The sequence below is a fragment of the Scyliorhinus canicula genome, chromosome 16, assembly GCF_902713615.1.
Source record: "Scyliorhinus canicula chromosome 16, sScyCan1.1, whole genome shotgun sequence".
NCBI lineage: Eukaryota > Metazoa > Chordata > Chondrichthyes > Carcharhiniformes > Scyliorhinidae > Scyliorhinus > Scyliorhinus canicula.
The window spans coordinates 95,723,762-95,746,455 of NC_052161.1; the positions used below are offsets into that span (position 1 = coordinate 95,723,762).

A 22,694-nucleotide genomic window follows, 5' to 3' on the forward strand; every position below is an offset into this window, starting at 1 on the left:
ATACTCAGAAAGTTGAGAGTTGAGCATTTAAATTTAGGTTGGCATGTCAGCGCAGTCCTGATGGAATGTTGCATTGTCTCAGGCGCTGTCCTTTGGGCGAGGTTCATTTTAAATCACTCTTCCAGTGATTCGAATGGATGGTAAACATCCCTCAGTGATATCCATATAAGAACAGGGAGGATCTCGGTGTGCCCAGATCAACATTCTTCCCTTATTCTGTACACGGTGGCCGATCTGCAGTGGTCACAGGTGGCTCGCCTTGGTTCTGAGTGCGGCCCTACGAGACATTTTGTTGACCGTTACCCACGCGTGGGGTTGCGGCTTTCCGCTGATTTCCGGCTGTATCGTTTTTTTTCCTACCGGTGTGACTGAAGTGATAAGCATGTAAGACAAGGATAACTGAAGTGAGGTGTGTGCTGATTGCTCACAACATTGACTGTGAGAGCCGTGCACTCCCTCTGCGTCCAGAGTCTAAATATTTATTTTGGTTTTACCTTTTGAGGTTGTTGACAGTTCTGTTAATATATAAATGATTAAACATTTTTTGGAACTAGTTATGGAATATTAGGCGTATATTAAATGTATTAGGCGTATATTTAAATTTTATTCATGGGGCCATGGTTGGTGAACAAGCCCCGATTTCAATATTGCAGCCCACTGAGATTATCATAGAATTTACAGTGCAGAAGGAGGCCATTCGGCCCATCAAGTCCACATCAGCTCCTGGAAAGAGCACTCTACCCAAGGTCAACACCTCCACCCTATCCCCATAACCCAGTAACCCCACCCAACACTAAGGGCAATTTTGGACACTAAGGGCAATTTATCATGGCCAATCTACCTGCACATCTTTGGACTGTGGGAGGAAACCGGAGCACCTGGAGGAAACCTACCCACACACGCGGAGGATGTGCAGACTCCGCACAGACAGTGACCCAAGCCGGAATCGAACCTGGGACCCTGGAGCTGTGAAGTAATTGTGCTAACCACTATGCTACTGTGCTGCCCTATGAAGGAGGACCACTCATAATGCCCACTCATTTACTGAGGTTGACAATCACTGTTCTATGAATCCTTAGAATAGAAACTCTACATTGCAGAAAGAAGCAGTTTAACCCATTCAGTCTGCACCAACTCTCTGAAAGAGGGTCCTCGGCTCCAGGTACTTAAGCCCGCTCCCCACCCTATTTCCGTGAACCCACCTAATCTTGCACACCTTTGGACACTAAGGGGCAATCTATCATGGCCAATCCACATTGTTGTGTTATGTAAGCTGCTACTTGATATAGGCTCTGCTGAAAGATGCTCCAGACTCGGAGATAAGTTTAATGTATTTATTGAACGATTAACAATGCTCTTAAATTAGTTTGACACTCTACTAATCTGTCTCTAGTAACTCAGTCTACTCTGCTAACTATACAAGCTTGCTCTTGACCATGTGCTGGGTGCGATGTTGCTGATAATCAACCCTGTCCTGCTCTCTTGGTTTCTGCCGGTGGAAGAGGCAGAGCCTATGTGCCTTGTCCTTTTTATGTGGGTCGTGTAGTGCCCCCTTGTGGTAATGCCACCTCTGGGTGTCCTGATTACCCATTGATTGTATCCTGTTCGAATGACCCATTGGCTGCATGTCTGCATATCATGCCATCTCTGGTGCTCCCTCTAGTGGTTACTTAGTTGTAGTGTATTTACATTAACCCCTTGTGTATATACAGTGATGCAAATCACTACATACATAACCTGCACATCTTTTGACAGTGGGAGGAAACCAGAGCACCCAGAGGAAATCCATGCAGACACGGGGAGAAAGTGCAAAATCCACACAGACAAGGCCAAAATCGAACTCGGGTCCCTGGTTGTGAGGCAGCAGTGCTAACAACTGTGCCACCGTGCCACCCACCTATCGCGAGAAGCACTTTACTGGAAGAAAATGAAATGCTATGTTTATCCTAACAACAGTGACTGCACCTCTAAATAATCTTTTGGGCCTAATTAAGCATGATATCAGTCAAAATATCATGATGTTACTTCCTCCCCCCCCGGCCAGCAGTGTTTAGGACATTGTCATATAAAAACACAATGTACACTGATGACACTCAGCTCTTCTATAACAACACTTCTTTTGTTGCCACCACTGCATTTGATTTGCCACACTGCTTCTTAACTGAGTATAACTTTGCTCCAATTAAATATTGCAAAGGCAAAGCCATTGCCTTTGGTTCCCATTAAAAGCACTGCTACCCAGTCACTGAATCCATCCCTTTCCCTGGCAATTGCCTCAGGTTGAAACAGACAGTTTGTAACCTTGGCATCCTATTTGACCCGGGGATGGGCTTTGTGACATATACCACCCACTTCCCCTTCTGTAACATCATCAGTCTCCACCTCTGCCTCAGTTCGTCTGCTGCTGAAACCCTCTTCATTCAGTCACACCTTTATTACCTCGATACTCAACAAATCCCACATATTCTGGGCGTCGCGGTGGCACAGTGGCTAGCTCTGCTACCCCACAGAGCCAGGGACCCGGGTTCATTTGCGGCCTTGGGTGACTGTCTGTGTGTAGGTTTCACTTTCCTCCCGTGTCTGCATGGGTTTCCTCCGGGTGCTCCGGTTTCCTCCCACAGTCCAAAGGAGTGTAGGTTAGGTGGATTGGCCGTGATAAATTGCCCCTTAGTGTCCAAAAGGTTAGGTTGGACTGCAGGGATAGGGTGGGGACATGGGCCTAAGTAGGGTGATCTTTCAGAGGTTTGGTGGAGAATTGATGGGCTGAATGGCCTCCTTCTGCACTGTCGTAATTCTATAACCTCCCACCTCACACCGTCCACCAATTGAAGCTCATCCAAAATTTCCGCTCCTCATATCCGAAACCACGCCAAGTCGGGTTCACTCACCTTCCCATTGCCTGACTCTCCATGCAGCATTGCTCCATTTAAAAATGCTAATCAGTGTTTCCAAATGCTTCCATGGCCTCTTTCCCATGTACCTCTGGAACCTCTTCTTGCCCCATTGGCCTCCAAAATGATTACTTTCTTCCAATTCTCACCTCTTGTGCATCTCTGATTTTATTTGCTCCACACTTTGTGGGACTGTGCCCTCAGCTGTCTGTGCCCGAAGCTTGGAATTCTCACCGCAAACCTTTTTGCCTTTAATCTCCATTTTTTAAATAGTCGGCTGAATTCTCCGATTCCCCTGGCCGTGTGTCTCTCGGCGGCACACAGTTCGCTGGCAGCTGGCATTCTCTACTCCCGCTAGGATTTCCCATTGAATCCACCCCAAGCCGCCTGGAAGCCCACTGGTTGTGGTGCGCTGCCGTTGGCAACAGGGAATCCCAAAAGCCGGAGAAGTCCCGCCGTTAATTAAAACCTACCTCTATGAAAAGACTCTTGATCTTGTACAGGGGCTGGTTTAGCACAGTGGGCTAAATCGCTGGCTTGTAATGCCGAACAAGGCCAGCAGCGCGGGTTCAATTCCCGTACCGGCCTCCCCGAAAAGGCTCTGGAATGTGACCAGGGGCTTTTGACAGTAACTTCATTGAACCTACTTGTGACAATAAATGATTATTATTATTTCATCGCTTCTGTGTCAAACATTGTTCGATAATCGCTTCTGCCCTACTCTTATGCTCCAATCTCCAAACCCATGCCAAAACAAAACCACCATCTTGTGCACAGGCTGAACGATTGCTTGCGCTTTGCACCAGCCGCTGAGAAAGCCCCATTGCCCCCAAGCAAACGGGATGCTGCAAGCAAAGCCTCTTTCCTGACACAGAGAAAGGCAAATCACGAGCAACCCAGCACCAAATCTGAGCACATCTATCAACCGGCTCCAAACACACACACCGTAAGCTGCCAAGCAAGCTTTTAAAATCTGAGACTCTTCAACAAGCAGATATGTTGTCCAAATATTTGCCTCAATATTATGATCCATTGTTGCAATACTGATTCTAATCTTGTGTCAGCATTTTAAAGTCTTGACTAGGGCCAGAGTTTACATGGAACATTACCAACGTACAGAGTATTTAATAAGCAAATCCTTCAAGCAAAAGACAATTGTAACTAAATTGCGTTGATTAAGTTGTCAAAGCAAACACTCATTTACACTCCCTCTCTCCCACTGCAGCTTTTAAGATAATGCAGTCATTATTTTATGAATTATGCAGTAGATACACAGAGATCATAGGTAATGGGTTTACTTGGAAAATGCAATGATCGCAGGTCGCACAACACAGATAATTATGAAAATACTTTTTCTGTCTTCAATTTCATATAATTGGCACTTAATAATGCAAAGCCGTCTTTTTTCATGCAAAGTATGCTGATGATTCTTTAATGCTTACGTTCTATCTCTTGTACTCTGTAAGTGCCGTTAATTGAAATGGTGTTTTTTATATCTCCAGTTGATTCAGCTTGAATCATTCAGACTCAAAACATTAACTCTGTTTCTCTCCACTGATGCTGCCAGACTTACTGGATTTTTCCAGCATTTTCTCATTTTATTTCAGCTGCCACAGTATTTTGCTTTTAATTTAATGGTTAAAGGAACATTACCTCATCTCCAATTTGGCAACTGCTTAGACAACTTCAGGGTCTTACCAAATAAGCAGCGGAATTCTCCGTCGGCAGGATCCTCCAATCCGCCGGCAGCACACCCCGCAGGTTTTCCTACGGCGTGGGCTGGCCACAGTGGGAAACCCCATTGCCCAGCTGTGGGAATGGAGAATCCTGTTGTCGGCAGGGGCGCTCCATGCAGGAAAACACGGCTTGTGGACCGGAGATCCCATCCCGCCCAAGAGTCGTGCTGGACAGGATGAGGTAAGCAGCAGCCTCTCTAAATACCTCCTCCAGTCACATTTCTGAAGCGCTTAAACATTGAGACCGCCATCAGAGGTTTCTTGTGTGAGACTAAACTAAATAGTGTTACTATCCTGAAGTAATATTACTGCTGTACTTAGCTCAGTTGGCTAATCAGCTGGTTCATGATGCAGAGGGAGGCCAACAGCACAGGTTCAATTCCTGGACCAGCTGAGGTTATTCATAGGTTATTCTGAGGTTATTCACAGCTATAACATTACAAGTATATATAGATTTGTAAGGATAACACAAGTTACAATCATCTACCTTATCCTCTAATATTCACAGTAGGTACACAGCCCAAGTAAACCAATGGTTGAAATGTGGTCACCCTCAAACCGAGTGGCAGACTCCACCCAAACAACTTCTGCTGATTTCTCATCAGGTCCCCCTAGAAGTTTGTCTCACTTGGAGCTAACTGGTCTCGTTGGAACTCTGACTTCCACACAAGGGTTTCCAATCTCTGCTCTTAAAGTTCGTGCCTTGGAATCTTCTCCCAAAGGACGCTTACTTTTGGATGCCTTCATCAAGGATCCAACTCTGGGGTTTCCACCTCTCCTTTTGATATTCCTCTGCTCTGGATCGTCACAGGCACTCCAGCTCCCATGCAATCTCGCACATCACTGTTTCACAGACTATTAAGGCGTCACCAAACTCTGGGTTGCATTGGATCTCTGGCTTCTTGCAAGCCAATGTCTCCAAGTCTACACTTTACAGCCCTGTATTTAACATGGAATCTCTATCTCTGCTCCTCACTCTTGATTTCACTGAACAGGATATCCCCACCCCTCCCCCAAGATTCCTGTTCTTTGCTTCTCTGACCAGAAGCATTTCTTGGAATTTGCTTCCGCCCATCTCTCTGGTTTCTGGGACTTTCTTCTATAGTTTCTGGAACCTGCTTTCTGCCCTGCGTATTGTCCTTTTCAGTGGATTCTGTGAAAGCTCCTTGCTTCTGGGTTACCTTGTTGGAAACTAACTCAAACTGGGCAACCCAGAGCAGGCACCTCAAAGCCCTGGAGAATTATCACCAGTGGTGCCTTTGCAAGATGCTCCAAATCCAGTGACAGGAAAGGCGTCCTCTCCCAAGCCAACTTGCCCAGTATTGAGGGACTCAGAACCTGCTCTGCTGGGCAGGACATGTCACTTGTACGTCTGAGCCGGACTCCTGAAGCAACTGCTTGACTCAGAGCCCAGATGCAGGTCCAGGAGGACAGTGGAAACACTTTAGGGATGTCCTCAAAATATCCCTGAAGACGTCAAACATACTCAACAATTCATGGGTGACTCTGGCTTGTGACCAACCAAAACGGAGAAGGCTTGATTTGGAAGACAGTTAATGAAGGCATGTATTCCATATGCCATTTAACCACCTTAGTTACCTGTCCTGCTGCCTTTAGAGATCTATGGACATGAATTCCAAGATTCCTCAGCTCCTCTGGACTTACAAGTGTCCTACCATTCATTGTGCATTTCCTTGCATTGTTAGTCCTCCAAAAAATCCATCACCACACTTTTCAGGGTCACCTCTCCTCACTGCAGCAATTGACTCCTCCTTTACACCTCCACCCCACCCCTGCATGGACATTCTATATCCCGGACTATTGAGCTACCAGTCCTGCCCCTTCCTCAACCATGTGCCTGTGATAGCAATAATAATAAACTCCCAAATGTTAATCAATGCCCTCAGTTCACTTGCCTTACCCGTAAGACTCCTTGCATTAAAATAAATGCCATTCAGCCTTGCCATATTCCCTTGTGTCTTAAAATGTTTATCTTTGCTCTGCCTTCCAGAATGACTCAATTTTTCTCAGTGAGGGGGAAGGGAGGGTAACCATACAATTTCTGGGATGAAAATATTACGCTTGCACGGCAAAGTTCAAGCCTGTAGCTGACCTTTGCATCAATCAAAGCCTTAAATGGCCAATAATTGTCGACTTAAGAGGCGTTTCCCACCTAGCCTTAATTTTCAGGCTGGGGGGGGGGGGGGGGTGGGGGGGGGGGGGGGGGGGGGGGTGGGGGGGGGGGGGGTGGGTGGGGGGGGGGGGGGTGGGGGGGGGGGGGTGGTGGGGTGGTGGTGGGGGGGGGGGGGGAGTTCAGGGATGAGGGTTGTCACAATTAGCAACCCTGCTTTAACATTGGGCATCCTTCAAAAGGTCTGACACCCATCCCCAGCTTACCATCACGCCTGCTCCCTCCGCCCACTCCTCTGGGCCTCACTTCCCCCTTCCCACCCTGAGCTCCCACACTTATCTGGTCCTGGACTCCCGGGATTTTTGCTCTGTCCACTGCAGCCTTGGAGACCGAACTTCCTCGCAAGCGAGGGTTGGGCAAGTTGGAGTGTGAAGTCGCTGCGGGGTGGGCAGTACCAGCGGAGATGTGTTCTCCGCCAACTTTTCAGATGGCGGGAAGGATGACCCTGCCATTCTAAAAATCTTGGCCAATGAGAATGTATCTCTCCCAACCTGCGCCTGAATCTTCTTTGGTTTGCGGGAATGTAATGTAGTGAAAGTGAAGAGCTGGTTATGACTGATGTTCCAGTCTGTTCCCTGACCGCCATGTGGAGATGACAGGAGGAAGCTTTGTACATCCATCAATCACACACAACACAAATCAAACCGCCAGCGATTCCTCCCCCCATCGTTTTGAGTTTGTTTGCTGCAGTTTAAATATTTCGACTCTACTCATGAATTATTGATCCGCAGATTGTAAAAACAGAACCCAGGCACTGACTGATCACCTGCTGCTAGTCTTCCATTCGGGATCAGAGATATGCAACTCGCAATCTTTCAAAGCAAAATCAAACCATTCCAACTTTTCCCCTGACCAGAACAACCTTTCTCAGATCAAAACCGGCACAAGTCTTTGTCTCATCGCTATGGTTACTGGTTTAATCACAAACTCTGGGGAGCAGCCTGTTCCTCTTCCGATGCCTGCCTGTTACCACAGCCGGTGGAGGGGAGCTGTTTGATTGACTGTCTTGTGGAACTGGGAGGAAATGTTCTGTTCCCTGAAATCTCCATTATGCTTGTCTTCATGGTCAGGGAGGACAACTTAATGGAGGGGACAATCGTAATCACAAACTCTGCGTTGTGTGGCCTGTTGTAATAATATATATAATATATATATACTATTGCGGCGCTGAGGACCCAGGTTCGAATCCCAGCCCTGAGTCACTGTCCGTGTGGAGTTGTCACGAGTAGGCTTCAATTAAGTTACTGTGAAAAGCTCCTAGTCGCCATATTCCGGCACCTGTCCGGGAATCGAACCAAGCTGCTGGCCTGCTTGGTCTGCTTTTTAAAAGCCAGCGATTTAGCCCAGTGGGCTAAATCAGCCTCTAGATCACCCAGGTACCATGCAGAGAGCTATCAGTGTTCTCAATTTTAACCTGTTCAGATGATAAAAAGCAGCTTCCAAGAGTAGGCATCACATATGGATAAAAGCAAAATCCTGCAGATGCTGGAATTCTGAAATAAAAACAGAAAATACTGGGCAAATGCTGGCAGCATCTGTGGAGAGAGAAACAGAGTTAACATTTTTGAGTCCATAGCAGGGTCATATGGACTTGAACTCTTAACTTGGTTACTGTCAAAGGCGGCACATGGCGCAGTGGTTAGCACTGGCACTGCGGCGCTGAGGACCCGGGTTCGAATCCCGGCCCTGAGTCACTGTCCGTGTGGAGTTTGCACATTCTCCCTGTGTCTGCGTGGGTTTCACCCCCCACAACCCAAAGATGTGCAGGTTAGGTGGATTGGCCACGCTAAATTGCCCCTTAATTGGAAAAAAAAATTAATTTGATGCTCTTAAAATTTAAAAATAAATACTTTGTTACTGTCTCGCGCAAGTGAGATGGCCAAGTGGTTCAGACTTTGGACTCGAAATTCAACTCTGCTCCCAGCGACTGTGAACTCTGTTTCGATCTCCACAGATGCTGCCAGACCTGTTGAGTTTATCCAGCATTTTGTGTTTACATTGCACACACATATGCAGTTTTGATGACAGCTTTGGGCCCTGACTGTACTTTTAACTGATGGCCTGGGGTGGGAAAATGTCACTTTTAATCCAGGTTAGCATAGCAGGAAGAAGAGCCAAGGCCTGAAAAGTCCCCAATAGTTATGTTTTTATTATACTTCTCTTAGATTTCCCCATCCATGGGCTTACTCCCTCACCCTGAAATTCGAATCCTCCCCACCCTCCCCCCAAAATAGCCCAGAGGTGATCCCATCAACTATACTATCTTTCCAGGTAGTGACAGAACTGCATGATTTTCCATCGTACCTCACTGGTATACCATTCATTCCCAACAGAGAGGGTGAGTGGAATTTAAATAGGTCAATAAAGCCTCTGCCTCATTTCTACAGCAGTGGATTATCCATCTGGCGGAAACGTGTCTGGAGATAACATTGTGCGTCTTGGTGTTCAGTGGGGGATATTGATGTGCCTGAGCATCCTCTCCATCTTTCTTCCAGCTTTAACACCCACCCCCCCTCCCCTCCACTCTATTTCTGTTTTGTTTTCTATTCTGCCCTGCACTTATTTTCTAACTTCAACCAAAAAAAACCAAGAATAACAATAGCTGGTTAAAGTCAATGGAAAACGTTGATGGGTGGAATTTAAGGCGCCCTGAACGGGGAGGGGGGGGGGGGGGGGGGGGGGGCAGGGAGGAACTGTAAAATGCGGCAGCCATTCAAAAGAGCATTGACTTTGACGGACTGCAAAACCCTACTGGCATAAAATTATACCCAATGTGTCGGCTTTCCATGCCCTGAGTTGTTGGATTATTGAAACACGACGAACGGAATGAGAAGAGGGGCGTCCATGTAGCGCTAACAATTATACTCAAAGCCGAGAGACTGGTTCAATAGAGGCTTTATTGTTGTACGATGTTGTCCCTCCATCTGCAACTGTAGACTAAGGGTCTGAGTGGCTCTCATGCATATTTATACACAAGCTCCCTGTGGGCGGAGCTAGCCGGCAGGGGCTTACCAGAGGAACCTGTATTACAGGTACAGGCATACATCACCCTACTGCAGTACGCATAACTACAGTGGTTATCTCACCACACTCCATTAGAGTTCTGTACCAGTGGGTTGGGGACTGGAAAAACTGACTATCTAGAAATTCCTTAATCTCAGGGGGATTTATCGGAGGCTGAGAGAAGCAATTGTTTTGCCTTGTGACACGGCCTGGCTGGCTGAGTTGGAGTGTGTCCCATTTACTCCGAGTCTGGGCGGCTCGGTGGCGAAATGGTTAGCACTGCTGCCTTATGGCGCCGAGGGCCCGGGTTCGATCTTGGCCCCGGGTCATTGTCCGTGTGGAGTTTGCAGGAGTTCTCCCCGTGTCTGCACCCGCATAACCCAAAGATGGATTGGCTACACTAAATTGCCCCTTTAATGGAATTTCCTTTCACAATTAACTCTGAGCCATGCACTGCTGAAGTCAGCCAGTGTTACCTCCGTGTGTATCCACTCCCCTTTTTGACTCCCACGCTCGGCCTACAGTAACTTCCTGCACGGAGAAGACTTAAAGTAACACGTGCTCATCCCCATGGAGATTTAAACAATCATCAATGGAATCAGTGTGTTGTTTAAATACATAATGGAGATACAAATTATTCACAGGTCTCCACAGACTTGCTACTCTGATAAAATGTTAATTAATCAATGAAAATGCAGCAGCCTTTTGAAGCAGAAAGTGTTCTGAGATTGATTGAAATGGGTAATTGAGGTGATTGGTGGTTTTGTCAAAGGATGATATTGAGATATACGTTTAATTTTATTTCAGCCTGCGAGCCTGGATTCTTCAAGTCGAGCTCTGGAGACCAGCTCTGTGCTAAATGTCCTCTTCACAGTCACTCTGAGATGATGGCTGCTCTCTTCTGCCAGTGCGGTTCCAACTATTACCGATCTGCTTCTGACCTTCTCTCTGCACCCTGTACCAGTGAGTAAAATAACCAGGGCTGGATAACAATCGCGATTCAGTCCCTGCCTCTTTCATTCAATCAATGATGCAAAATTGCCGATGTTCAGCTGATATTGTTTTGCTAATTTTGGCCTTTTGATATATTCTACATCGCACTGACAAACTCTCCAAGGCCAACACTTCAAAAATGTGTAAATCCCAAACAGATTGCACAGATTTATTGCCCTGCTGCTTCTCACTCCTTTCCACCGGCCTCATTTATAAATACTCGCAGCAAGAAAAGACTGACCAGGGAAATGCGGCATTCGACCCTCTACTCTCCCCCCCCCCCCCCCAAATTCGGCCCTTGACCTCCCCAATTCGACTCTCCTCTTCCCCCATTTGACCCTGGACTCCCCTTTCCATCGATCCTCACCTCCCCCATTCTACCCTTCCCTCGCCACCATTCGACTCCCCTCTCCCATTCGACCCTTGACCTCCCCAATTCGACCCTCCTCTCACCCATTCTACCCTCCCCACCTCCACATTCGACCGTTGACACCCCTCCCCTTTAGCCCTCCCCTCTTTCATTTGGCCCTCAAATCTCTCCCCAATTCAACTCAGCCCTCCCCCATTCGATTCTTGACTCATCTCCCCAAATTCAAACACCACGTCAACCCTCCTCTCCCCATTCAACCCTCCTCTACCCCATTCAACCCTCCTCTCCCCCATTCAACCCTCCTCTCCCCCATTCAACCCTCCTCTCCCCCATTCAACCCTCCTCTCCCCCATTCAACCCTCCTCTACCCTATTCAACCCGCCACTCCCCCATTCGACCTTCCCCTTCCCCCATTCAACCCTCCCCTCCATCAATTTGACCCCCTCCCCTCCATCAATTCGATCCCCTCCCCTCCATCAATTCGATCCCCTCCCCTCCATCAATTCGACCCCCTCCCTTCCATCAATTCGACCCCCTCCCCTCCATCAATTCGACCCCCTCCCCTCCATCAATTCGACCCCCTCCCCTCCATCAATTCGACCCCCTCCCCTCCATCAATTCGACCCACCCCCCATTCGAAGCACCCCTCCCCCATGGCACCCTCCCCCATTCAACCCTCCCCTCCTCCTTTCGACCCTCTGCTCCCCCTCCTGTTCAACCCACCCCTCTCCCCATTCTACCCTTCCCCCATTCAACCTTCGCCTCCCCCATTCTACCCTCCCCTATCCCCATTCTACCCTCCCCCCATTCAACCCTCCTCACCCCCATTCTATCCCCACCTCCCCTCCACCCAATCCACCCTTGACTCCCTAAGTTTAAATTTGCTGAACTCTTTCCCTACCTGCTCTGGGGAAAATTTTAAGTTGTTATTATGTCCGTGACGCATCTTCTGAACTAATGTCCGTCCAGGTGCTTTCAAGGTCATCTAAGTTCTGCCTGAATAAGCAACATCTTTGGAAGATTCAGAAACACTTCACCCACAGTGAATGAACATTTCCTTTTCATTTCTAGTTTCGTGCAGGGGTACTTTTCATATTTTAGCCAGGGACTGGAAGAGGTTGCACCTTTGGTTCTGGGGTTGTCAGCCGATGGTGACTGATCAAGGAGTCCAGAGGGAGATCTTCTGCTCCTGTATCCAGCAGCTCTTGGCTCAAACACTGCCCACAGCTGATGGAGTTAAATGGCTGTCAAAATGTGAGGAACAGCACCTGAAATATGAAACCAGCGACCTCGCTGTCTCTGCAGAGCAGCCACCCGGATGTGCTCAAATCCACCACAACGCAATTGGAAGTTGGCGTCAGGTTTTACATTGTAGCCAATGAAGTTCCCATGTCCTGCCCTCATCAGGAGGTTAAAGCTGCCCACTACCACTTTAATAAAGTAACAGTAAGCAGTCAGTGCTGGTTTTTTTCATTTTTCTTTCATGGGATGTGGGTGTCACTCACTGGGTCAGCATTTGTCGCCCATCCCTAATTACCCTTGAACTGAGTGATTTGCTCATCCATTTCAGAGGGGCCATTTAAGAGTCAACCGCATTGCTGTGTGTTTGGAGTCACATGTAGGCCAGGCCGGGTAAGGATGGTAGATTTCCTTACCTAAAATGGAGTAGTGAACCAAGTGGGTTTTTATGATAATCAACAATGGTTTCAAAAGATCAGAAACTCTTTGGCGCGATTGTTTGGCCTCGTCGTGCCTGACTCTCGTGGGATTTGTGACCCTCGGGACGCCTTGCAAGATCTAACAAGATCTCATGAGGTGTCGCGATCTGGATCGTGCCCTCACTGGGCAGGATCCAGATTTGTATATCTAAGTCAGCAGTTAGCTTCACTTAAATATGTCTGTGCCAGAATATACCAAGGCCCACTCCTGGGAGACCTCGCTTAGCACTGGTTTCCACAAACTGGGACCAGGCATAATGGCACTTGGGGTGGTTTCCCAGATGATTGAAGGTCTCCGTGTGGTTGGGCTCTGGGCAGGGTGGTAACCTGGCAGCACGATGCCAGCCAGACATCTTGACACTGCCACCTAAGGCAACCTGGCAGTGCCATCTGGACACCCTAGCACTGCCACCCTGCCAGGGTGCTAGGCTGGCAGTGCCAAGGTACCTGGGTGCCAGATTGACCGTGCCGGGGATCGGGCTTATGGGGGTTTCCCTACCCTTATGAGATGGGGTGAGGGGGGCTCAAGTACCCCTAATCGATAAATTGGGGTGTTGGGGGGTCCGGAGATCATGGTGGCGGGTTGAGAGTTCAGGGCGGCATTTAAAAATAGCGCCTCGATCTCTTCCTGCACTGACGAGCTAAGTCATGAAGCCTCGACAGGGTGTTCCCCATAGAGGCTCCCCTCCCAAAAAACAAAGTCCCGTTTGATAGTGGGGTCGTTCTCGGTGCTGCAAGCTCCAAGAAACCGCCCACTATTTGTGCCCAAAACAGGGCCCTATTTTCCCCCGGTAAATTACACTGTTTATGCTTCATATCGCCATGCAGCCTGCTATTGGCTCGAGTGCAGCTGTGAACATTAGTTCCTAACACATAACAGGATACATATAACAACTTTATTTCCCAAATCCGTTCTGTTATGCTGCATTGAATGTTAACTTTTTTTAGTGGATCTACTAAATAAAAAGTAATAAATAATAAAACTAGGTTAATAAAAAGATTAGAGAATATAACATGAATGGTGTTAATATTCAGCTCAGACAGGAAAGCAACACCAGTAGGAGATGGCTCTAAGCTGTTTCTGTGTAAGATTCAATTACTAATTTGAGTGAATTGTTCGCAGCAAAATATCAAAGTAACATTTGGTTCATCGAGCCCACTGCTGCCACCCATCATGTCTGATTTTTTGCTCCTAAACTTTTGCATAAATGCTTGCTCCAAGCCCAGTGCAATTGGAATATTCCATCAGAATAGCTGACAAACGTCGAAACTCCATTATTCTGTCCCACCCAGTTGTAATTTCTTTTCAATTACAATACCATTTTCTCAGGAGCATTCTCAGACAACAACTCCTGATTTTTTAAAAGTTCTTTCAGGGGGATGTGGGTCTCACTGGCTACGCCAGCGTTTGATGCCCATTCCTAATTGCCTTTGAACTGAGTGGTTCGCTTGGGTATTTCAGAGAGATTTAAAGAATTTTCTCCGGAATTAAAATTAGTGTAGTCAAACTGATTCACCATGATGTGGAGATGCCGGCGTTGGACTGGGGTGAGCACAGTAAGAAGTCTTACAACACCAGGTTGAAGTCCAACAGGTTTGTTTCAAACACGAGCTTTCGGAGCACGGCTCCTTCTTCCATTCACCTGAAGAAGGAGCCGTGCTCCGAAAGCTCGTGTTTGAAACAAACCTGTTGGACTTCAACCTGGTGTTGTAAGACTTCTTACTGTGCTCACCCCAGTCCAACGCCGGCATCTCCACATCATGGCTACCATTGACACCGCAAACTGCCGGCTCAAAGTGGAGAGGATCTCCAGGAAGATCGCGCATATAGACAGTCCATTCACCTGAAGAAGGAGCCGTGCTCCGAAAGCTCGTGTTTGAAACAAACCTGTTGGACTTCAACCTGGTGTTGTAAGACTTCTTACTGTGCTCACCCCAGTCCAACGCCGGCATCTCCACATCATGGCTACCATTGACACCGCAAACTGCCGGCTCAAAGTGGAGAGGATCTCCAGGAAGATCGCGCATATAGATCTCCATTCACCTGAAGAAGGAGCCGTGCTCCGAAAGCTCGTGTTTGAAACAAACCTGTTGGACTTCAACCTGGTGTTGTAAGACTTCTTACTGATTCACCATTGTTATGGGTCTGGAGTCACATGTAGGCCAGACCAGGTAAGGGCGGCCGATTTCCTTCCGTAAAGGACATGAGTGAACCAGATAAGTTTTTACGACACTCGACAATGGTTACATGGTGATCATCAACCTCCTAATTCTAGATTTAAAAAAATATATTGAATTCAAATTTCACCTTCTGCTGTGTTGGGATTCAAACCCGGGGCCCTGGAGCATTACCCTGGGACTCTGGGTTAGCTGTCCAGTAACAATACCACTGCGCCATCGCCTCCCCCAGTAATTCTTTGCAGCATTTTGTACAGCTGAAGGGTTGGCTAGGTGACTTCAGAAGGTGGATAATTGTCAATCAGGTGGGATATGGGACTGAATTCAAGTGTTCGTTCCAAAGAGACAGCAGTGGAGACTTCAATGCACTTCAGGCCAATCATTTTCAAGCAGTCATGTATTGTCCAGGAAGACCAGGGCACCTGAGACAAAGTATGACAATTTATATTGCTTATAACTACAGAAATAAATGTTGGTCTCACCCCCACAACCCAAAGATGTGCAGGTTAGGTGGATTGGCCACGCTAAGTTGCCCCTTAATTGGAAAAAAAATAATTGAGTACTCTAAATTTACAAAACATATATATATAAATATAAACTGCGAAAACATTTGTTCCAGCATTAAAGTTCAGTATAAGACTGGAAAAACAGCCAATGGTAAATTGCTGTCTCTATTCCATCCGGCGCAAACACCATGGGCCAATGGGGCAAATGGCCTTCTTCTGCACCATAACAATCTTGCCAATTTTCTCCGGGATTAAAATTAGTGTAGTCAAACTGATTCACCATTGCCTGTCCTGCAATGCCTGTAATGATCAATTTCACCACATCCTAATGTTTGAAAGCATCCTCTAATTTCTTGCGTGTTTTTTTTAACAGCACTTTCACACTTTAAGGAAGCATTCTCATCATGAAGAGGGTTTCCTAAGCTTCATAAATGAGTCAGGCCTGGGCTAGTTGAAGAATAATGAGAAATCAGTCAACTCGAACTGACAGGATTTTTCCTCTTATTAACATAAGTCAATTTAAGTTGCTTTAGTTGAGTGTCGGACTAGCATCTACTTACCATAAACTCGCTGGCATTTCTCCAACAATTTCATGCACATTACGGATCAATTTGAAATGAATCTGTCCATTCTATTCCCATCCACTCTTTGCATACACAACTAATCAAATTGCAATATAATAACCGTTTATTATCTGATCAGTCACAGACTGTATCTTCATTCTGGTGGAAGCAATACAGCGGTGACATGTCGGAACGAGGAGAGGGGAGTGGGACACTCTGGCGCTCGTGAGATGTCTGACAGGAGTAGTTAACACTCCACAATCCTGCCCTGCAGACTGAAAGATCTGCATTTGATTACCCCAGCCCATTTAGCTCCTAATGGGGTGGCACAGTGGTTAGCACTGCTGCCTCACAGCACCAGGGATGCATTTGATTCTGACCTTGGTTGACTGTCTGTGTGATGTTTGTACATTCTCCCAGTGTCTGTGGTTTCCTCCCACAGTCCACAGATGTGCAGGTTAGGTGGCTTGGCCATGATCAATTGCCCCTCAGTGTCCAAAGATGTGCAGGTTAGGTGAGGTTACAGGGTGATTGGGCAGCACGGTAGCATAGTGGTTAGCACAATTGCTTCACAGCTCCAGGGTCCCAGGTTCGATTCCAGGCTTGGGTCGCTGTCTGTGCGGAGTTAGCACGTTTTCCCCGTGTCTGCGTGGGTTTCCTCCGGGTGCTCCGGTTTCCTCCCATCGTCCAAAGATGTGCAGGTTAGGTGGATTGGCCATGATAAATTGCCCTTAGTGTCCAAAATTGCCCTTAGTGTTGGGTGGGGTTACTGGGTTATGGGGATAGGGTGGAGGTGTGGGCTTGGGTAGGGTGCTCTTTCCAAGAGCCGGTGCAGACTCGATGGGCCGAATGGCCTCCTTCTGCACTGTAAATTCTATGATGGGGATAGGGTGGTAGAGTGGGCCTAGTTAGGGTGGTCTTTCTGAGGGTCAGTGCAGACCCCTGCACTGTCGGATTTCAATGATTCTAATGCCAGCTGGACTGTTGGAGAAAGTTCCAGCGATGTTTAAAGGCTCGTTGCAGACAGAACGGTTGGGTCACTCGGTGTGGATCCTGACCAGTAACTGGCTCAATATAGTGCAGCTTAACAGAGGTCTGGCTGTGAGCAGGTGGCTGATCTGTTCAATCTGCTGGGACATTAAATAAATAGAGGGAACATTTAAAATGGAGCACACAGTATTTTTAAAAAAGTGTATCTTCTACTCAGCCTTTCAAAGGCAAAATAGAACCACAAATAACTTAAAACAAAGCTTTTCTTGACTTTCCCACATTTCTGTAGATCAGGATGAAGTGTGAAATGCCGACGAGCCCCCTTGTCAGGACTTTTGCGTGGGAGACAGTAAAGCCGGCATTTCCGAAAACACAGTCCTTCTGTGAGGAAAACTATCTCCATTTCGGAACCCGTCACTATGTCAGGAGCAAAATCCCAACTGTCAGGCATGCGATCCAACAGTTAGAAACACACTTTCCGAATCAAGAACACAATGCAACTGACAGGAACGCAATCTTGTCTGTCCGTAAAATATTCCGATTGTCAGAAATCCAATCGGACTGTCAGGAATGCAATCCGGCTGTCAGGAACACAATCGGACTGTCAGAAATGCAATCGGAGTGTCAGGAAAGTATTTAGACTGCCAAGAACACAGTAATCTCACATCTCAATCGTGATTCAGTTACTTAAATCATTTTATGAATATGTCTCCAGAACTGTGAACAGAAAGGTGCCCAAAATAAATCCAGCGCTAAGATGTTCATACACATTAAGCAGTTCAAAACCCCATTACATAACAATGTAATTTGTTCTATGATATTGAAATGTTTCATGCTTTAAGGTGCCTAATACATTTATTATTATGAATTGTGATATAGAGTCATCGAGTCGTACAGCCCAGAAAAGGCCCTTTGACCCATCAAGTCTGCACTGACAATAACAACCCCGAAACCCACACTAATCCCACTTACCAGCACATGTCCCATATTCTTGAATGTGATGGTGTTTCAAGTACTAGTCCAAGTGCTTTTTAAAGGTTGTGAGGTTTCCAGCCTCCACTACCTTCCCAGGCAGTGAATTCCGGATTCTCACCACCCTCTGAGTGAAAAAGCTTTTTCTCAAATCCCCTCGGAATCTCCTGCCCCTCACACTAAAACTATGTCCCCTTCTGATCGACCCCTCAATCAAGGGGAACAGCTCCTTCCTATTTACCCTGTCCAAACCCCTCGTAGTCATGTACACCTCAATCATATCCCCCCTCAGCCTTTCTCCGCTCTATATCTGATATGTCTGCCACAAGTCATGACCAACCCATGCTGGAACCCATGATACAAAGGGACAAGGATGAAACGGGATCTCAAAGGGATCATCTTGGGAATACTCTGATGCCACGTGCTGGTACATAGAAGAGAGTGCAGGTAAATGTGTGGCTGTGGAGGTGGCACAGGATGGCAGGTTTTAAGTTCTTGGGACATTGAGATCACGTCTGGGAGCCGGGAGTAATGTTCTCATGGAGATGTTAACAAGTGGTGGCACGGTATCACAGTGGGTAGCACTGTTGCTTCACAGCGCCAGGTGCCCGGGTTCGATTTCCAGCTGGGGTCACTGTCTGTTTGGAGTCTGCACGTTCTCCCTGTGTCTGCGTGGATTTCCTCCGGGTGCTCCGGTTTCCTCCCACTACTAGTCCCGAAAGACGTGCTTGTTAGGTGAATTGGACATTCTGAATTCTCCCTCTGTGTACCCGAACAGACGCCCTAGTGTGGTGACAAGGGAAATTTCACAGTAACTTCATTGCCGTGTTAATGAAAATGAAAATCGCTTATTGTCACAAGTAGGCTTCAAATGAAGTTACTGTGAAAAGCCCCTAGTCGCCACATTCCGGCGCCTGTTCGGGGAGTCTGGTACGGGAATTGAACTATGCTGCTTGCCTGCCTTGGTCTGCTTTGAAAGCCAGCGATTTAGCCCAATGTGCTAACCAGCCCCTTGCTTGTGACACTAATAAAGATTATTATTAAGTACAGACCAAGAGAATTTATTCTAATTTGACAAAAGTGAGGGCAATCAGAAAATGATAGGTCAGAGCAGCAAAGGGATCAGAGGATCAGTCAAATTAAAAATACCCTAAATATTGCAGGAACCAGAATGAAGAAAGTAAGAGAACTGTTGAAGGAGGTATTTAATTGTGTGGACATTGATATCCAGAATAGAATTAATGCATAACAAGTTGTCACATGGGATTATGATGAGGTTGCATTGACAGAGGCATGGCTCTAACAAGGTCAGGAATAACTTGTTAATATTCTTGCCCATTAAGTATTCAGGAATGCTGGAGAAGAAAAAAACAGTTTTGATTGAAGATCATGTTATAATTCTTAAGATAAATTATTGTTACATGCTTCCAGGACTTGGCTCCTATTTAGCCTGAGCTGAGGAACAGAGGGGGAGTTGTCACTGTACCGTCAGGATCTGGTACATGGAGTGAGTCCATAGATAGAATCCATACATTCCCCACACTGCAGATAAAATGAAAAAAATGAGATGAAAATCGCTTATTATCCCAAGTAGGCTTCAAATGAAGTTACTGTGAAAAGCCCCTTGTCACCACATTCCGGTGCCTGTTCGGGGAGGCTGGTACAGGAATTGAACCGTGCTGCTGGCCTGCCTTGGTCTGCTTTAAAAGTCAGCTATTTACCCCTGTGCTAAACCAGCCCCTGGTGGATGGAGGGTATTTGACCAATTGAGCCTGCACCAACCTTCCAAAGGAGCACTGTACCTAGGCTCACTCCCTAACCCCATAACCTCACCTAACTTGAACATCTTTGGACACTAAGGGACAATTTAGCATGGGCAATCCACCTAACCTGCACCACGGGCGGAACAGTAGCACAGTGGTTCGCACTGTTGCTTCACAGCTCCAGGGTCCCGGGTTCGATCCCCGGCTTGGGTCACTGTGCGGAGTCTGCACGTTCTCCCTGTGTCTGCGTGCGTTTCCTCTGAGGGCTCCGGTTTCCTCCCACAAGTCTCGAAAGACATGCTGTTAGGTAATTTGGATATTCTGAATTCTCCCTCTGTGTACCCGAACAAGCGCCAGAATGTGGCAACGTGGGTCTTTTCACAGTAACTTCATTGCAATGTTAATGTAAGCATGCTTGTGACAATAAAGATTATTATTATTATTACCTTTGGACTGTGGGAGAAAACCATAGTTCCCAAAGAAAACCCAGGCAGACATGGGGAGAACGTGCAAACCCCCCCAGACAGTCACCCAAGGTTAGAATTGAACTTGGGCTCCTGGTCCTAACCACTATGCTACTGTGCCGCCTTGCTAGGCCATTTAAGAGTCAACCAGATTGCTGTGCGTCTGAAGTCACATGCAGGCTAGACCATGGGCGGCACGGTAGCACAGTGGTCAGTGCTGTTGCTTCACAACTCCAGGATCACAGGTTCGATTCCCGGCTTGGGTCACTTTCTGTGCGGAGTCTGCACATTCTCCCCGTGCATGCGTGGGTTTTCTCTGGGTGCTCCGCTTTCCTCCCACAGTCCAAAAGTGTGCAGGTTAGGTGGATTGGCCACGATAAATTGCCCTTAGTGTCCAAAAGGGTTAGGTAAGGTTACTGGGTTATGGGGATAGAGTGGAGGTGTGGGCTTAAATGGGGCACTCTTTCCAAGGGCCGGTGTAGACTCGATGGGCCAAATGGCCTCCTTCTGCACGGTAAACCCCATAATATGTTTCTATGATGTGATACACAAATTCACCAGGTAAGGGTGGCAGAGCATGTCCTGTCTTAGAGATCTGTCAGCCAATCCAAGTATCATCCCAGCAGCGGCAGGTTTGAGTGGAGGCCATTTTGGTAAGTCTATGGTTTTGGCAATGCCTGGCTGCCAGTCCACATTGAGGGAGTGAGGTGGCGGTGGCGGCGGGGAGGAGGGGGAGAGGGTTTGCGAGGCCTGGGGGAGGATTAAAGAGAGGGTATGACTTTGGGGAGCTGCCACCAATGGGCACAGGGGAGTTGCTGCAGTGCATCTTGTAGCTTATCCAGAGTGCTGCCACTGTGCGTTAATGGTGGACAGAGTGGTGTTTAAAGTGATGGGTAGGGTGCCAATTAGGCAGGCTTCTCTGACTTGGAGGGTACTGAGCATCTTGAGTGTTACTGGAGTTGCACTCATCCAAGCAAGTGGAGCGTATTACCACCATCCCATAAAATAGTGCACTGCATTTTACAAGCGCCCGTCCAGCCTTCATGCCGCAGTGTAAAATCCAGCTGATGTACTCTGTTTCCCTCTCCACGATGCTGACCTACTGAGTATTTCCAGCATTTTCTGTTTTCATTTCAGATTTCCAGCACCCACAGTATTTTTCCTTTTGACAAATGGCCCACTTCTCTGCTGTACATTTCTAAAGTTCTATCAGGTCTTACCAATGCTGCTTGCAATTAGCCAGCTTCATTAACTGTCTGAGAGGGGTTCTAATGGTGAGATTCCATCATTTTAAATTGCTGTATCACAAGCAACCCATTACACCACTGCATTCTGGACTGCCACTGGATATTTTATAGAACAACATTGTTGTTTGGATAATCTATGATTAATACCTATTGCAGAGCAGCACTTGATAAACCCTTAAATCTGCCAGATATAAAACCAACCCCATAAAGATCACACGTAAATCAATCATTCTATTTATCCAAACTAAAGATATGAAAGTAACTAATAGAACCTAATCAGATCAGTATTTGATTCGTGCTGTTGCACACCAGGCCTGCTTTGAAAATAAAACCACTTGGAACAACCCCGTTCCTCCAGGATCAAGTTTAATGAGTGATTGTTTGAATATTGCATTGTCCAATATGTTCGGCCCATGCAGCATGTCGCTAATGGCATTTCAGATTCGGAAATAAAAGTGAAAAATTGACATGCTTTGTGCCGTTGTTTATGAAATGGTGAGATGAACAGCAATGTGTATGAGTATTGTGTGATTGTTGTATTTGTTTTGGTCCCAAATGGGTCTTTTGCTGAATTTCAGCACTGCATCATGGCCTGGAGAGGGGAGCATCACCATGATCAGATTGCCCAATTGGAATAATTGACTGATTGGCACTTTATCAAATGCATTTTTGAAATCCAAATACATTACATTTACTGGTTTCCCTTTATCCACCTTGCTTGTCCTGCCCACAATGAACTCGAATGCATCTGTCAAATGCTGTTTCACTTTTTATAAAACAATGCTGACTCTGATTGTGCAAATATCCTGCTGCTATTTAAGAATGGATGACTGCCTTTTCCGAATGACAGATATTGGACTAACTGGCCTATCATTGTCAGCTTTCTATTTCATTCATTGAGTAGAGGTCTTAGGGGATTAGCATTTACGTAATAATAAAAATAATAGAGCTTTGTGCTTTTCCGAGCCGCTGGCACCTTTCCAGAATCTCGAGAAGTTTGGAAGGTATTAAACTGAGTGCAGAAAAGATTCACAAGAATATTGGTGGCATGATGGCACAGTGTTTAGCATTGCTGCCTCACAATGCCAGGGACTCTGGTTTGATTCCAG

General features: G+C 46.8%; 1 protein-coding gene across 5 annotated transcripts in view; it reads left to right on the top strand.

Moving 5' to 3' along the window:
* epha8 (eph receptor A8) overlaps positions 1 to 22,694 on the top strand; it is a 711,779-nt gene that overhangs the window by 379,154 nt on the left and 309,931 nt on the right. For all 5 annotated transcript variants that reach the window (XM_038821567.1, XM_038821564.1, XM_038821566.1 and 2 more), the window contains exon 4: positions 10,629 to 10,784. In XM_038821567.1, the coding sequence (XP_038677495.1) occupies positions 10,629 to 10,784 (156 nt within the window). The remainder of the gene's footprint in view (positions 1 to 10,628; positions 10,785 to 22,694) is intronic.